The sequence below is a fragment of the Syngnathus acus genome, chromosome 24, assembly GCF_901709675.1.
Source record: "Syngnathus acus chromosome 24, fSynAcu1.2, whole genome shotgun sequence".
Lineage (NCBI taxonomy): Eukaryota > Metazoa > Chordata > Actinopteri > Syngnathiformes > Syngnathidae > Syngnathus > Syngnathus acus.
The window spans coordinates 4,960,511-4,978,210 of NC_051108.1; the positions used below are offsets into that span (position 1 = coordinate 4,960,511).

General features: G+C 37.0%; 1 protein-coding gene across 1 annotated transcript; it reads left to right on the plus strand.

Annotated features, from left to right (window-relative positions):
- The first annotated feature begins 699 nt into the window (after positions 1-699).
- On the plus strand, positions 700-17,634 carry LOC119117650 (CD2-associated protein). Its single transcript, XM_037244050.1, has 19 exons — positions 700-1,018; positions 3,609-3,766; positions 5,735-5,903; positions 6,655-6,755; positions 7,157-7,283; positions 7,611-7,780; positions 8,615-8,702; positions 8,796-8,890; positions 9,970-10,068; positions 10,471-10,524; positions 11,095-11,131; positions 11,985-12,047; positions 12,541-12,688; positions 12,781-12,890; positions 13,242-13,357; positions 13,523-13,606; positions 14,202-14,398; positions 14,684-14,747; positions 15,040-17,634. The coding sequence occupies exons 1-19, from the start codon at positions 1,015-1,017 to the stop codon at positions 15,079-15,081; spliced, it is 1,926 nt and encodes a 641-aa protein (XP_037099945.1). The 5' UTR covers positions 700-1,014; the 3' UTR covers positions 15,082-17,634.
- The last annotated feature ends 66 nt before the right edge of the window (positions 17,635-17,700 follow it).

Here is a 17,700-nt window from a genome sequence, read left to right on the forward strand (position 1 = left end):
ATTTTTTGACTCTTCTAGATATGGACTGTCAACCAGTGGTCCGCGGCCCATCAACTTTTTCTAGCCAATGGTGATTCCTGACTGCCTAATGACTTTTTCACGTGGTTCATGAGGCAAATCTGAAGCTTCATTTATCCATCAGTACCAATTAATAAAACGTGAGTTAATGCACATCTCAATAGATGGGATGATTCATGATCGATTTTAACGTGGAGCGATTTGGTTCACTTCTGTGGGATTCTGATTCGATTCGGTTTCAGTTCATTGAGTTTGTTGTTGTGATTTTACATAGATATGAATGATCTTGTCAGAACTGGAAAAGTGTCATTTCTTAAAGATAAAAATCTTGATAATGTACCTATTTTTTAAAGTGTGAATGATTGATTGATTGATTGATTGATTGATTGATTGATTGATTGATTGATTGGAATGATTCAACGCACTTTCTGATTCAAATCGGTTTTTGTTACACACCTAATGGTATACAGGAATATTTGCCTGTATTGATTTATTATAATATTTTTTTTTTGTTCTGTCGGTAATTAATCTTGGGGGATACCCGGAATAGCTCACGCAGAGTGACAACCGATTCATTTGCTGAGAGGAGGAATTCGTAGCAAGGATCAAAATTCCAACATTCCTCTCGCGGGACTTCCCCTCCGGCTTTGAATCATCGCGAAGTTTTGTTTTGTATTTTTTTTTTTTTTTTTTTTTTTTTTTTTAGGCAGCCGGGTGCTAGCAACCCGATGGAGGCAAGTCCAAGAAAGGTGGAGACTCCTGCTCAACTTCCTGCACAATACTCTTGAAGCACCGCCAGGAGAGAAGAAGGGAGGCTTCTGCTTGGGCAAGGGCGAATGGATATACGGCTTTCTTTTTCCCCCCTAATTACTACCACATCGTAGTTGTTAACCATTTATACGCCCATCTACCTGACTTGTAGCTCGCTAGTTAGCCGCGAGGCTGCTGAAAAGGAGACGTTTGATAATAGCAAAGGCGGTGGTGCGAAGGACAGGAATGGGTGAGTTTTCCATGATGTGGCGCTTGTGTTGTTTGCCTGTCTGTGCGTCTGTGTGTTTTTAAACGTTTCTTATGGTCACACTGTACACAAGTAAAGCCCCATAAAGCATTCAAGCCTAATGTCCGGGGTCTTAAGTCATACTGTAAGCGTTTGACGAACGGTGGTTAAAGTAAGCAATCCACTTAGGTTAGCCTAGCCTAGGAGAATAGCAAGCTAGCAAAGTCAACGGAATAAAACGCCTACTCCTCGTCTGCATTTCTCGCAATGTTGACGTAAACAATCCCAAAAGTGTGTCTAAATCACGGACTGCACTCACAGAACGGGTTTTTATGTATGAACTTAAATAGTGTGATGTTGGCTGTCTGAGTCGAACTAACTTAACAATCAGGCAACTTAATTTAGTTGATGTTAAGATCAAGGTTTAAATTGACAGTCATAGAATGTTTTTTTTTTTTCGTTTCGGATATAATTGATATTTGTCTTAGGTAGCTGAGTTGTGTCCACACACACTTTTTTTTATTTATTTTTTTTTTTTTTACACCAGACTGAGCAACTCTGCTTGTCAAAGTGATCTATGAAGTCGTTAGCGTAGCATTCCACTTGAAATTATATTTCACATGTCTTATGAAAGAAATAAAACTTGGAATGCTTTAAAGCACTGTTTTTGGCAATGCCAAGCTATTGTAAAAATGTATGAAGTGATTTTTGGTCATTATAAAATGAAAAATGTCTCAATCAGCTCATAAATTCAATTTTCACTTGCTGTTTTTGAGTTTACTGTTATATCGGTCTAAATAAATGTACCTCTAGTTGTACATTGCTTTTAAAATGGAGATTAAACTGAAGAAAGGAGGTTGATCTGTATAATTTAAGTTATACAATGCTTTTGCTTTAAATTCAGACTGTTATTCTGATGTTTTATTCATTTTCATGTTCTGTCAGTTTATTACATGGATTTGCTTTACACCTAACATGGCCACTGAATATTGAAAGTCTTCTGCACAGAATTATGCAACCTTCCTGCCGCATCTCTTGAGGCGGCTGTGTGACAAAGATGTGCATGTGGTTGTGTGCAGTTCTGTAACTCTGCTATGTTGCAAAACAGGTTTTAAACCTGTCATGGACAACAAAGGGTATTTTTAAGAGATTACTGCAATTCACGTGTGTTTTTATGAAATGCTATAAAAAATAAAGTAGCTTGGCTTGTGTTTATAAATAGCAGTACTTGAAAAATAGGTGCAGTACTACACAAGTGCACAGAATAAATAAAAAATAAGATTTCCTGATGAGGTGATTTTTAACAATTATTTTTTCGACATTCTTTAAAAATATTTCTAGTCATTTGTCGAAGATTAATTTAAAAAATGGAGACGTTTCACAGATCATCACTGCTATGTTTGTGAAATGTTTAGTTTAAAAGTAAAATATTTGCGCATATTTAAAAAAAAAAGGAAAGATTTTCTTCTTAAATCCGTGGGAGACATTTTGTTGAAGTCACCCACGTCTTCAGTAGGCAATTTGTTTTTCTTTTCAAGCATGACCAAGCTTATATGTACAACCGAAACAACCCACATGTATGAAACAAAAGTGACATCAGCAACACAGAAATAAACAAATATAAAATGTGGTAAAGAGGCGCTTGCGTACCAAATTTAGACTAGTTTGAAGTAACCGCTGATTTTGTATTTTGAGGGTATCCGTTTTGTAATCGGTTTTGCAATTATTGTTCACTTCCTGTCAACAGAAGTTGCGACTTTGAACAAACATATATTTGAAAATGCATTTTAGGTTACGATTTTTTTTCAAAGGACATCGTTTGGTAGCTCACTCTAGTTTTTTTCCCCCAGCTAGATTGTAGATAATGTACTTCTCATTGAGGTATGCTTTTCTTCAGTTGGCAAATGGCTGAGGGTCGTTTGAGCTGTGTTTGAACATGTCTGTGTGTAACTCTAGTCGTTTCTCTTTCTCTGTCTCTCTGAGCTGTGGTGGCTGCATACCTGTGATAAACAGTAGATAAAGTTAGAAAATGAAAATATGATCATTGAAAATGACTTAGGGATTTAATTCTATTTTCAATAGTGGTATAGTTGTATAAAACTAGATAAATTAGGAGTATTTCTTCAATAAACCTTTATTGAGAAGCTTAAGACAAAATGATGGTCATGGCAGAACATGAAATAGTTTTAAAAGCGTAGCTGTGCTCTCGGAACAATTGACTGTGCAATGTCAGATGTATTTAATGAGCGGGTTCAAGGAAAGAAACGTCATTGGAAGGTTTGCTAAATTTACACCATGGGGTTTGTGAAATGTACATTTCCTGACAGACTGTATAATGTATGAAAACCAAAATGTGAGGCGCCGTGCAGACTTCCGGCTTTCGCATAGAAAAGACCAAACAGAAATAAATGAATGAAATAATAGATTCATTCAAATGATTTGACTCATTTAGTACTTCAAGTGTTTATTTTTCATTTATTTACTTTCTATTTCATATTGTCTGCGTTTGATTATTGTGTCAGGCCCCTTCCAGCATTCTTACCTTACCGCTCCTCTTTTGTTTTCCTCTCTACGACCGTGGTGTCCGGAGCAGAGGTTGTAGTGGAGTTTGACTACGAAGCACTCCATGAGGATGAGCTGACCTTGCGAAAGGGGGACTTGATCAAGAACGTATGCCGCATAGAAGAGGATGGCTGGATGGACGGAGAACTCAACGGGAAAAGAGGACTCTTTCCTGACAACTTTGTGAAGGTAAAAAGCAAAGGCCAGATTGGATATTGCAAAAAAAAAAAATCTATACAGATGAGCGACAAAGAATCACGTTTTAACCTCTATCAAGCAGTAAAGGCCTGGAAAAACATTTCAAATGGAACAGTCAATACCCCTAAATGAAATGGCTGCAGGCGATTGCCTCCCCAAAAAGATGAACCACTGAACTGCACTCGATACACTTCCTGTGAACAGTATATTGATCTGGTTTATTTTATTTGTTTACTTTATTTCAGTTAAGCTAATTGCTCCAAGTCTGCTTTGCTTTGCCCTATATTGTCCTCAGTGTTGCCTTGCCATCTGGTGGACGGACCAAAGTTCAAAGATCAAGTTGTCAGCAATCCTTCCCTGCACATTTCTAATGTAGGCAGGGACATTTTATGACTTTATGATCATCTGACGTCAAGATTTTCCCGTCAGTGCCCAATGACTACGTCTGTCGCCGTCCAGTGAATGTTCATTCCCAGCCGTGTGTCTGCTCCTTTTCTTCAGTTTGTAAATCCTTGATAGTGAAACAGGTAATCTGCTAAGAAGACTGAATCTGTCACTGCGTTTGGATAGATAATCCGCTAAGAAGCAGTTCGGCCCGGTTCTTGAACTTTTGTGAGGCTACCACCATCTGAGAGGTTGTTCTTCATTACTTGCGCCTTTTTGGGTTGGTTACTGCTGAACCACAAAAGGGGACATGAGATGAAATGGTAAGAGATTAAATTTTGCTCTGCCATGACCAGGTTGAGTTCACATGCATCTTAAAGTATTCTCAGGTAACGTCACCACGGTTCTCGGGCCGAGATCATGATTCATGGTCACACAGTTACCATGTCACTGTGAGAACAGCTGTACTACAGTACATTACATTTAAAGAGGCCATAAACTGATTAAGTCAGATGTGGCAATTATTTACGCGCACACGTAAAGTCCAAGCAACGCTTTGACTGTGTGTATGTATATATGTACAGCTGCACAGTTGGAAAGCACACACATGCACAAGCAAACTGAACTTCCTATTTAATGGAAGTGCAAAGTCAGCATGAACCAGGAAGCGGATGGTAAGCCCAGTCATTGTTCGGCTAAATAGAATGTTCCTGCACTGACACTGCGGTTGACAGCTTCAATTTGAAAAGGAATTGATCCGACCCGTACGGTTCACAAGGAGTAACAGTCCGGAAATGTAACGTGTGTCTACAGTACATATTTTCCATTGCTGCTAACTTAACTATTGTTTTTTTTCCCTTCCTAAACCATGTCTTGTATAATGTTGAACAGATTTTTAAAAAAAAATTTTTTACACATTCATATTCCAAATATATTAATATATATTAAATATTCTGCATATATGGACATTTGATTCAGCAGTTCAGAGAATGGATGATGAATGGAATTGGTTATTAAATTGACAGATTTTGAAATACAGCTGGGCATGAGAAAAGCTTTGAGATCAATTATCATCAATGTCTGATGTCACAGACATTCTTTAGAGTGATTGCAATCACAAAAGCATTTTAGCAAGGATTATTTGTATCCGTTTTGACTGTTCAACAAGCTGGACGTGAGGCAAATTGGAAGTTTTCATTGTCTTTGTTGTTAAGTGCTTTGTTAGAGCTGTAGCTTTTGTGAAATCCATTCATCCATTTTTTGTGTGCTATATAAATAAAGTTGTGTTGTATAGCTTGTCTCAGACTTAGACAAGAAAATTGTTTTTGTGGTAGAGTGATTTCAAAACTGGTTTTGTTTTACCTTAAAGCAAAACTCTCATTTACTTTTGCAAACAGAAATACACTCAAGTTAATACTTCCGTGGATTAATATAATTTATAGTTTTCTCCGAAACAGAAGACATGAAATTCCAAATGCAATACTTATCGTATTTGTGTTCTATCCAGTCCAACCCAGCGGCGCCTGGAAAGCGGACTTTAAACCGATGATGATGTTCTATGCATTGTTTTCAAAGGAAATAAAACAGGAGGCCAAGGAAGTGAGACCCGAATCCAAAGGGCAAGCTGCTCAGCCTCTGAAGAGAGAGAAGTCTGTAGGAAATGTTGCCAACTTGGTTCAGAGGATGAGTACCATCGGGATTCCAACTGGGGGTTTCCAGCCACGACCATCATCTACCACAAAGAGTAAGAAATGGCTGCAAAATGATTCAGCTTTTTTTTTTTTTTTCATTACATTTTTGTTGCAGATGTACTGTTAAGTAATAATAATTAAAAACAAAAAAAAAATCGACAGCTGACTTTACTTTCTGTGAACCTGGATGTTTTTTTCAGGATTTGTACAGTCATGAAAAACCTATGGTTTAAAAGTTAAGGAAATTTAAAAAGCAGGGGATTAACTATTTAACGGTACTTTCAGTTTATGGTGTGAAAAATATACGTTTCTCAACATATTATATATTAGCAAAAATACAATCGTAATCATTTAGTCCAAAAATCATTTGTGATTAACAAAAACAAAAAAAAAAAAAAAAAAATAGATCAGGTTGGTGCAGGTTTCACACGCCCATGTTGTACTACTTATAAAAATTTGTCAGTTAACACATTCACTGCAATTGACAGCAAGAGATGCCAATTATGATAAGCAGTGGTTAAACTCAGCACCAACTTAATATAAATATAAATAGTATATATAAATAGTGTCCTTGCTGCTGCGCTCTCCCGCTGAAACATCCCACATGTAACCGTTCTCGTCTCCATTTTCTTAATCTTGCTTTTACTTCCTACATTTGACATGTTTACACTGCTTACAGTCTCATACCGCCTCCGCTTTTTTTAATCCTAGAGGCCCTTGCACGTATGAACATGTGAAAAAGCAAACAGGTGAAGTTACGCAGCCGGTTTGTTTACTACCTCCCTGCCTATCGTCTTTTCACAGAGCTGAAGAAGAGACAGTGCAAAGTCTTGTTTGACTATCAGCCGCAGAACGAAGATGAACTGGAGTTAAAAATTGGAGATATTTTAGACGTCACCGAAGAGGTATTTTCAACATTCGATCTACTTTCTAAGATGCAAGTCAAATTGACTTTTTTTTCGTCCGCTTCGTATGATAAGGCTGAAAGATAGAAAAAGAAAGGTGAATTCTTGTTTTGTTTGATTTACGGTTGAACGATTTAACTGTTTGTCGTGTATCAGGTTATATAACCTTGTAATGCGCAAATGCAGAGTGCACGTCAGAGAGGAAACGGGGTGTTGGCATAAAATTTGTGTGGCATGTTTCCACTTACTGCAAAACAGGTTTGTTACACTTTGCAATTCCACGAATATGGAAGATTTTATAACCTTTAAATGTATGCCAAGTAAGAAACAAATTCTATAGTCGGGGAAAGGTAGCCAGCTTTTGTCAACAGGAATTTTAATTTGGCTATTCATGTGCGCAGGTTGAAGAGGGTTGGTGGAGCGGCATCATCAACGGCAAGTCAGGACTCTTCCCTTCCAACTTTGTCAAAGAATTGGATGTTGCAAAAGAAGACGGAGAATCAAATGATACGACACCAGAGGAGGCTGGTAAGAATCAGAGCGCAAATGAAAAGACAAATGTAGGAGGTCATGGCGCACTACGTTTTAAAAAAAATAAAATAAAAAATGGAACTGCTGTGGCCACAGGGAACACAAATGTAAAGTGAGTTTATTTAGTGGGATGTCAGTTGGGACGCAAGAATGGAGGCTGCATGTGAGTAAGACCTACACTAGATGGTGCTGTTAATTTTTTTTTTCTTTTTTGCTGCCTCATGTCAGGTGACTTGGAGTCATCAGTATATTTGCCTCCAACCTGTAATATAATGAGGGCAAAATTTATATCTGGACTACTCACTTTTTGTATCTTCTCCACAGATGGTGTAGAAAACACAGTGACACCATCATCACCAACACCTTCAGGCAATGGAGCTATTGTCCAGCCCAAAAAAATCCAACGTATTGGTTTTGGCGATATTTTCAAAGAAGGGTCAGTGAAATCAAAGGTCCGAATCCCTAATTTGGAGCCGGAAGAAAAAAAGGAAAATGTGAGTTTGATTACATTCCTTAATGTTGTTTTTTTTTTTTTGTTTTGTTTTTTTGTATGGGACTTCCACAATGAAGTTTAAAAAAAAAAGGCAGAACAATTCTATGAGGCCACATTTTTTTGTAAAGTGACGCCATGGTACCGTGAATGATGTATGACCTTCAGAATTGCTAAAAACTTGGAAAACAACCACAGTCGTAAATAATTATTGTAACTAGTGATTGATATGGATTTTTTCAGGTACATGCAGATTCTGCTATTAGGCAGGAATAGAACATTGTTTATTGATTTAATGGGATGATAAATTAAAAAAATATATATACTAGGGATAAAATAACATTTTAAAATTCTCCCTTTCTCTATCTCTCCTCTCTCCCTTCTTTTTTCTTCTCAACAGCCATTGCAATATCTTTCAACCACTAACTCAGCTTCTATAGTTCTGTGCTACTCACACACGCTCCCAACCCCAATAGCACATAGCGTTTAATATCTCCATTTGGCATTGAATAATTCCCATACAGTATTACTGTATACTTCTCATCTAGCTTTTCACTCATTGTAGTCAGTAATATCGGCAGTTGCAATTGAAGGTTTCCTTTCGTGGAGCACAAAAGGAAACTTCAAATCAGTTCTCAGCTTTGTCTGTGCATTAATTCATTCATCTATTTTCTTTAACGTTTAACATCCCAAAGAAATTAAAATGATACCTTAAAAAAAACGACTGTCTTGTACTCCGATGAAAACTTTTTTTTTTTAAATTCCTTTAACTCCTTCCTTGTCCATTGATGTCCTATAAATCATTTCCATCTTTCATGTTTTGTTTGCTCCATTTCAGCCAATCCCTTCATTACCATCAGTCGCAAAGCCCGCCTTTCCCAACGTGATCGAAATGCACAAGGGCGAAGGAGATAGCAACTCTAAAGGTAAAATACATCCCCGAGTCTTTTTTTTTTTTACCTGTTCTTTTATATCCTATAAACCCCCTTCTGAATATCCTTCAATCTCTGTATCCAAAGCGAAAGAGTTCTGTAAGGTCATCTTCGCTTTTGAGGCTACAAATGAGGATGAACTGACTTTGCACGAGGATGACATAATCTCTATCATAAGCAAGGTAAGATGTAGCTCAATGTCGGATTGCATAAGCATACAAATGGCTTCATACAGTTAGAATTCAAATTGAGCGTGTCATTTATATGTCACCTGTGGTTTTCAGTCCCTCCAAACAATTTGGATTTTTTTTTTTGCGTGAACTAGTGACCTAAAATGCATTTTGCCTCTCATATTAGTTTGGTCTGATGTCTCTGCATGCTCACAAAACCAAAAAGATTAATTAAAGCAAACAGTGCATACCTGCGGTTGCCACACATACTAGAACTATATAATTAACATTTTGGCATGAATCATAAGAGTGACTTAATGACAAAATGAGCTTTCAGTTTGATAAGAGGTGCGAGTAGGGACTAAAATTTGGAGAAGTTATGATAACGTCATTGCATCGAGACAGCAATTGATTTCGTGTCTGAATTACTACTGTTTATTTGCACACTATGTTCTGCTTTGTTTCAAGTGTTATTAAATTAATTTAAATAAGTCCCGCTGGAGCTTATCACCATTAGTTTATAAAGTATTATATGTATATGAAATGATTTTTCCAAGTTTAATTTTTCATTTTTAATTGGCTTTGTTTTTTTTTGACAGGTATCGGGATATCTATTTAATTAGAGCACACTAGGAGGCTTTCATTATCACGTTGGAATGACTTACCTCAAACCTTCATATTTAATTAGATTTAATTGATTTGAATCCTTCAATTTGAAATGTAATAATTGCATTGCAAATTGAGTAAAAAAAAAAGTTCCAAGCAATGTTTTTAAATTCAAATTTAACCAAATATTTTTTGTGGGTTCATTTCAGCGAATGAGATCATTTCAATAACCATTTTACTATATAATCTGAAGGGACAATAGTCACAAAATTTTCAGGTGACTTTTTAAGTTATTGGAATTGGCCTTGCCGGGGGTCAACCAAACAATTCAGTCAACAAAAGCATTTCGGAAACATGAATCATAGATTGAAGAAATGAACCAGGAAATGCAAACATCTGGTTTCCCAGCACCTGCAGATTTCTGTCCTATCCCGACTGATGTGAGTTTTTGACATTTGCATCCCCTCCTTGCTACTTTGTGACAGGACACAGGAGAGCCCGGGTGGTGGCGAGGAGAGGTTGGTGGCAAAGAAGGTGTCTTTCCTGACAACTTTGTAACCATGCTGTCTGACACAGAAAAAGAGGTAAGGTTAGTTTAATGAAAATAGTTTCCCACTAAAAATCTGAAAGTCCTTTTTAACTGTTTTAGCAATACAAAGCATGATTCCGTTAAACTGGAGCTGCAGATATAACCAAAATGGACTACGATATATGTAATAATTGAAAAAAATAGGGACAGGCTCACAATCTAATAATGTCTAATTCAAACCGATGATATTGATCGGTTTTGACAATTCATAAATTCGTTCCTGTATCCACGTATACATCTGTATTATTTTTTGCGTGTTATAACTTTTTACAGTATAGAATCCGAGTCTTTAAAAAAAATAAAAATAATTCCGCTTTATTATGTATATTGTTCAAGCCATCACTTATGGAAGGATTTAATCTACCACAGCAAAAACATTTCTGCTGTTGTTTTTCAGGCTTTTCTATCTCGAGGGTCGCGCAAGTCCTCACTCAAGCAAGATTCTGAAGAGGTAGGAGGATACCAGCCGTGTCCTTCACAAAAATTGCTTGGTGAAAGAATGATAATGGAGACATTGTGGCGTTAACAACATCGTGACATTAAATTTTCCAGACAGTCGGAAAAAATTATGCTTGTTAATAATTCTGTAAAATAATTGTTATTCCAAAAAGAAAAATCTTCAGTAAGAGTGGTAATCATAATAGTTTATCTATTGATTTAAATTTGTTTTGCTTGATGATATCATGAAAGTGTGATTGTGAGTTGTGTGTGTGATACAGTAAAATCCCCAGCTAGTGCCATTATGGAAAACAGGACTTTAGCATTTGTGTTTGTAGTAACAATGTTTGTAGCAGTTCAACCCAAGCCACATGCAGCTCATTCCAATTAAAGCATCTTATGGGAATATCTTTATTTAGACCAAATTGAATCGAGTGTTCCTGCTTACTGTACGTCACTGTGTGATGTTATTTCTCTATTTAAGATAAGAATCTCTGTCTCTTATTGAGTACCAGTAAACTACTTGCTCTGGCCTACTTTTCACATTTTTTTTTTATTATTAATTATTATTATATCATTTCAGAAACCAAAGAAGCCACCTCCACCGTCAAAACACATAGGTAAGAACCTCAGACTCATTAAATGTTATTGGTTTTTGTTTATTTATATACAGAGCTTACGGTTGGTATTTGTTGCATGTTGCCAACATGTGTTTCCAGTTGTCAGGGTTAGGGCTAATGTGTTAATTAGCCATATGTTGCACTGTTCAAACGTCAGCAGTCTCCAATCTCCTCCCACTCGACAAGACTGAGAGATTTGTTGATCAGGCGTCGAAGAACAATCACATTTATTTCCCCCCCCCATAAAAATCCAATTTCTAATTCTCCTTGCACTCGTTGAAACAAAAAAAATGACTTTATTTAAAAAATATTTTGCTCTTTTTCCCCTCCCCCTTTTGGGATTTGCTTTCATTATCGTGATTTTTTTTTCCCAGCACGGTTTTCCTCAATATTTACTTGCATCCGCTTCCATAGCTATAGTTGATTAAAAAAAAAATATATATAAATAAATCACAGTATTTTTCCTTTCTCAAATTGGGACCGAATTGGTGCCCATTCTGATATTTCATGTATGCCAAGCCTCAACTGGCTCAAACACTATTTCTGTAAGTATTTACATGCATTTTCTTGTTCTTATAGTTTCAAACAAGTATGTGGAGGTCCACTCTAGAACATGTCACAAACGATTTTCATAGACTAAAAATAGGGCAAAGAGTTGTTTTCTTCTCTTTCCTCAGGAAGGTACAACATAGAGTACCCAACCACAAGCACGATACATGCAGCTTTTTATTCAGTGTTTTTCTTTTTTTCTTTAGTCCACTGTATAGCAAAAACATGATTTATCTCAGTTTGTGATTTATTGTTTACTTTAAAAAAAAAAAAAAAAAAAAATCTTTTTTTCATGCTTTAACAGCTCTCAAACCAGAGGTTCCCAGCGCTGACAAGAAGCCTCATGCCATCAGGCCAGAGGACAAAGGTACAAAGTCCTTCATTCTCATTTTATGCATTAACTCGAGGGGTGGCGAGTTGGCAGGCAATCAATGGGATAGTTTGCTGTAATCGTTTCTGGAAACCCAATTGCTATAATGGAGCGTAACTATGGAAATAATCAATGGTGACTTACCCACGTGTGCCTATCTTGAGCTGTTGAATGGTGAACGCTGGATGTTAGTCTTCGTTTAATTAGGTGTGGCTGAAAATAATGATTACCTCAAACACTTGTGCAACAAGCTATTACGGTAAGGGTAATTGATTCATGTCGGGCCACAAAATGCTTGATTGACGCGGTTTATATTAACAATCAAATAATTTCATCAACCGTTATGGGTTTTTGCTGTCTATCGCATGATACCATCTCGACTAGTTGTTTCAGATTTCATTAGGCTGTTTTGGTATTTAACTTGCTCACATCCTTTCAGTGAGTTTCTCCATGATTAAGTATATCTCCAAATCTCTTGGATCCATTTCAGTTGACAGGGCGATCCCAGAGCCAAAACCATCCAAGCCTGCTGCACCACTCCCACCCAAAAAGCCTGTCCCGCCTCCAGGCAAAGGCAGACAAGGAAACCTCCCACCAAAGCGGTCAGACAAGCCTCTGACTCCATCACCAAATTTGAAGTATGTGTTTCTTCTGTTCTCCCAGGATCTGTGATATTATGATGTCTTGAGCCACTTCTACCCTTCTGTATAATTATTTCTTTTCCTACCAGGCACAATGGGGAAATCCCTACATCTCGTCCAAAGCCTGACTTGGATCTATTACTTCCCCCAAAACCCAAAACGCCCTCAGCGGACACAGGGGAGAAAAACTTCGAATCACGTATGAATGATTTAATTTTTCCCTCTCCAACAACTGGTTGCTTTTTCAAATTTTTGCATGCAGAGAGGCTTGAACTCATTAACCTCCAGACTCCATGCTCGAGGCTTTACGGATGTACTTCTGCTTCTGAGTCTGTTCACCAAATTACATATACTTGTCAGCAGGCCTGCACAATTGAATCTGTTTTTTTATTGTTTGGCCTTTTAATATTTTTTTTGATATTAAACAAATTGTTTATTTTTGCGCCCTTAGTGGCTTCGGCAGCCTGCTGATGTGCAATCTTTCAAGGATGCAACAATAAAAAAAATTGTTTTCCTCTGATCTTATTGACAAGTCTTTCTTTCTCAACAGCGCTAATTAGTTTTGACGAGGTTTCATCCAACTCAGAAAAGCTGTCTCATCCCACTGCTAACAGACCAAAGATTATCGGCCGGAGGTTGCCCGCCCAATTTGGTGGAGGACATTCGGTGAGCACCAACTAATTCTTGTTTTAATTTTAGTTTTCATTCGTATTTGGTAAAATTAATCATATTTGAAAAAATATCACGTTTTAAAATTCATACAATGTATTGGTACTATTATTCTTATTAAACAATGATATTATTATATAATTAAACAAAACTTCCTTGCAGCCCAACAAGGAAATTGTCCTGGACAAAGCTTTCAAGTTAGATGAGGAGGATGGTGCCAAAATAAGGCCTCTAGAACCCAGAAAGGTAATTTTGATTACTTTTGAAACGACTTTTTATCATGGTCAACTTTTAATAACCATCAGAGACCTGACTAAGTGTTTTTTAAATTAAGTAACACAAATGCTCTCTTGAATCAGTTAAATATAATCAGGTTTTGGTCTTGTCAATAAAACCAAAATAAATCAGTGCATTTTTACAAGCAATGCTTAGGTAAACAGCATAAAGTGTTGCTGTGCTCCATGTTTGTGGATCACACCCACAAAAAAATAAATAAAAATCATATCAAGGTAGTTGAAGCGTGTATGGTTGTGTGACAAGATAATAGCTTGCCGGTCATGCGAGGAAGTCGATCACGTCGCATTAGCATTTCGCTTTAGTGTGCTACCAATAATAGCAAGTGAAAGCTATTGTTCACCCCGAAGATTTTCACAATGGGTTGTTGTCTGGCCGTATTAAGTAATAATTTCATCAGATTTGTTTTTCATTCATTTCCCTTGCTGAAACTCTGGTTAAATGGTAGTATTCCTAAATATTCCTATTACTGATTTTATACAGTAGTATCTATTTTTTGTCTCTCACTCTCCATTCCTTTCTCTCCCTGAACTCCCCTCCCATTTAGCCTTCTACACACAACTCGTCCCCTTTGCCGCCATTCCATAAACCCAGTGTGGAGGCCAAACCCAACCCAGCATCCACAAACTTAAGCTCAGACAGCAGTTTTCTGGGCAGAGAAGATCCCAAATCCCAGGTGGAAGATCTTAGAAGTCAGATGAAGGATCTTCTGCTATCAGTGGAGCTGTTCAAGGCCCAGCAAATGTAATTATTACATAGAATAAGAACACATATTGTTTAATCTTGCGGAAATTAAAGACTACTAACGGTTGAAAAAACAAATAGCTATTTAAACCATAGCTGCAAACACATTTTGTATTTATCAGCCTATATAGTTCTGCCTGCTTGCCAATGAATGGTCAATCTAAATTCACAATTTGTTACACGAGTTACATGTATGTGAAAAAATGCAGTTGAAAATGTCCCTATTAAATTCCCAAACTCCATGTTTTGACTCATTTGCTAATTAACACTTGTGCATACTTCTAGGAAAGAAATAACAGAGCTTCGTGGAGAACTGGATGAGGAAAGGAAAAAGCGTGTAGCCCTGCAGGTAGTATTGATCTCCATAAAAACACATGCTGGGTTGTCTACATTTATTATGCCAAATATTGATGGATTCACTAATAGGCAAAAATGACATATATCAACTTGGATGTTCATGATTTAACATGTATATCACTACTGTCCTTTGCGATACATTATATATCACCATTATAATTAGCATATCATGTTTCTTCCGTTAAGTCTATTCACAGCAAGATTCCTCCAAGCCACAGCGGGGGGCTGGAGAAAAATTCGTCTTAACCTTGGCTCTGAGTGTTTTACATTCTGTGTCCTGTCAGATGGAGCTAAATAAGCTAAAGATGGCGATCCACTCAACGTGAAGCTGAGCTGAAGGTCCAGTTGCTAGCCTAATGACCAACTAGAGAGATGGTTTTGGGGTGGACGGCTGCAGGAGGCGGAAGACAACAGACAGCTGAATGGGCAGAAAGAGGGTGCAATTATTTCTATTACATCTACAAATTCAACGCCCCATATTTGTAAGATTTAAATTTTTTGCACATATATTGTTTTGTTTTCGAGCTAAATGTAATTAAATTACAGATGTGTATATAACTATTTTTTTTGCCAACACAAAAAAAAAAAACGAGGCCTTACTTCAAACTACTGTGCATGTCTTCATCTCGCATGTCTTCTGTTCCCTCCTGCGCTTGACAGAGGGTCGCTCTCAGTACTACTGACTATATACAAAGCAGGGGATCTTTGTTTCTACACCTAATTTTCCACACGCTTATGTTTTAAGCGCAACTTTTTAAACCTTTCCTTTTAATTTCACTTTCTAACAAATCATTTCCCTTTCCTTTCCTCTTGTGGGGCTTGTAGCTGAAATCCAATCATTCCTTGCAGCGTTCCAGAGGAAGCTCACTCTTCTTTATTTGTTCTCTTTTTTTTTTTTGTATGCATTTTCCAGCATTCCTATCCAGGGAAACACTACTGTGCCTGTAATATACTTGTAATAAGTGTCGTTATGGAAGCTTAACATTTACCACAACGGTGTCTGAAAAAAAAATTGCATCTCGATATTGCGCGTCTATATTTTTTAAACTCTACTGACATACTTTTGAGGGCCTCTCCTATAGTTGTTATCTTTAACATGAGACTGGGAATGTTGTCTAAAATTTAGCAGCAGCCTGCATGAAAAACTAAATAGGAAAGTAAGGAACAGTTTATTGTCTCCTTCCGTTTCCAAAAGTTTTTCTGGTTAGTGCCTAAGGATGTTTATACGAAAATTGATCATTTCTGCAGCTTGCTTACTTGTTCTACTCAGGCCACCATCCCATCAAATTCCAGGTGGTCCATTCTACCTCTTCCTCTTATCTATCCTATCTTTGTGTGTCAAACTGAACAAAATAAGTTGTTTTTGTGATTATATGGCAAAGCCTGTTCATTGCCCATCAATTGTCCTTGTTGTCTTTTTATGCAGGAGCTATTTAGGGCCACAGTGAAAAACATGAGGGGGAGAAAAAGTCCAATTTTCATGAGATTGAAGTTAATTTAAAAGACCAAAATGAAAACGACAATCTAGACCTTGCCTGAAATAAGTATTAAAAGGAAATATTTTTCCAAAACCCTCGCGGTTAGATGCTTTTTGGTCTGTAGTTTTAAATTGTGGTGTAACAAAACAACAGTTTAAAATTGAACTAAAGTTGAATTTGAATATATCCATAACAGCCACACAGGGTATACCTTCATGATCGTAATATTGCATTCCATTTATGTCTTACCTCCCAACCCACCAATGTGACTATCTTCATGAGGTGAGATTTTTTTTTCTTGAGTGTATATATATTATTGTTTTCAGGGTGGCCGTAATACTAATTCGTATTTTGGGTCAGGTCTTGTTCCAAGTAGTTTAGGAAAAGTGGCAAACTAGCAATAACAAGAAACAAAAATACGGTATTACATTTGCTGTAGGAAATTGTAATCCCCCTTGAATCTACATTTTATGACTGTTGTACTGTTTTGTTGAAGGCAATCGTTCATAACTCGAGAATTTAAATCATAAGCAGGTAGTTTGCTCTGGGCACCACCAGTTTAAATGGCTAAGAATTATTTCGTTCATATGCATAGCATACTGACATACCGACCCCCCCCCCCCCCATGCTACAAAATAATCTTTGTACAATTCTCCAAATTTTAATCCCAAACTTCTTCCCCCACTGCATGTCAAAAACCATTTGAGTTGTTATTGATGTGGTTGTCAACGTGACCTCATAAGTATTGAACATTTTCCTACAGCAGTTGCTGAACATGTTAGCAAGCTGCCTGTTAGCAATGTTAGCATCCAATGTTAGCATCAAGCTACATGCTAATGATGCTGAGAACCAAGTTAAGAGGAAATCACCCCACACCTCTCTCAAAAAACTTTCTTTGGCCTTCTGTTCTGATTATTGTCATTGTTGTGATTACTATTTTTTATTATTATTATTATAAATCCCACCAGTGTCTTAAAGGAGTTACTTCCCAATCAAGCTTCTGTGTTTGTGTTGCTGATCAACTTGCACACTTAAAAGGGCGTTTAATGGTATTCAAGTTTGTTTTCTGTTTTCATGTGAATGCTTTGACAAAGTTGTCAGTGTGTTTGACCTTTGTCTATGTGCCTGACATGTTATACAATCTCTCCCTATAGCCTTTCGAGGACGCGGCTGCTCTATTTGATAATCACATTGTGGGAAAAGAGGGATCAGGGATAGCTGTTGATGTAATATATGATCTGCGCTTTACTTTTATATACTGTACATTCCGGAGATTGACACCAAGAAACGATGAAATCTGCACATTTACAAGTTTAATTTCGAAATAATTTTGTTTACATACATGAGCTGTATCCTTGCATGAGCTGAGATTCTTTCAAAAAAATAAATATCTTTATTTACTGTCTAAGTGACATTGCTTCTGTATTTATACTCATCATGAAACCTCCCTGCCAAATTTCCATTCGC

What these genes read in the sequence shown, in the direction of transcription:
- LOC119117650 (XM_037244050.1), top strand. An exon ending in TCAAGCAAGATTCTGAAGAG is followed by an intron (nt 10,525 to 11,094) that starts GTAGGAGGATAC and finishes ATATCATTTCAG; the next exon opens with AAACCAAAGAAGCCACCTCC. An exon ending in CTGTTCAAGGCCCAGCAAAT is followed by an intron (nt 14,399 to 14,683) that starts GTAATTATTACA and finishes GCATACTTCTAG; the next exon opens with GAAAGAAATAACAGAGCTTC.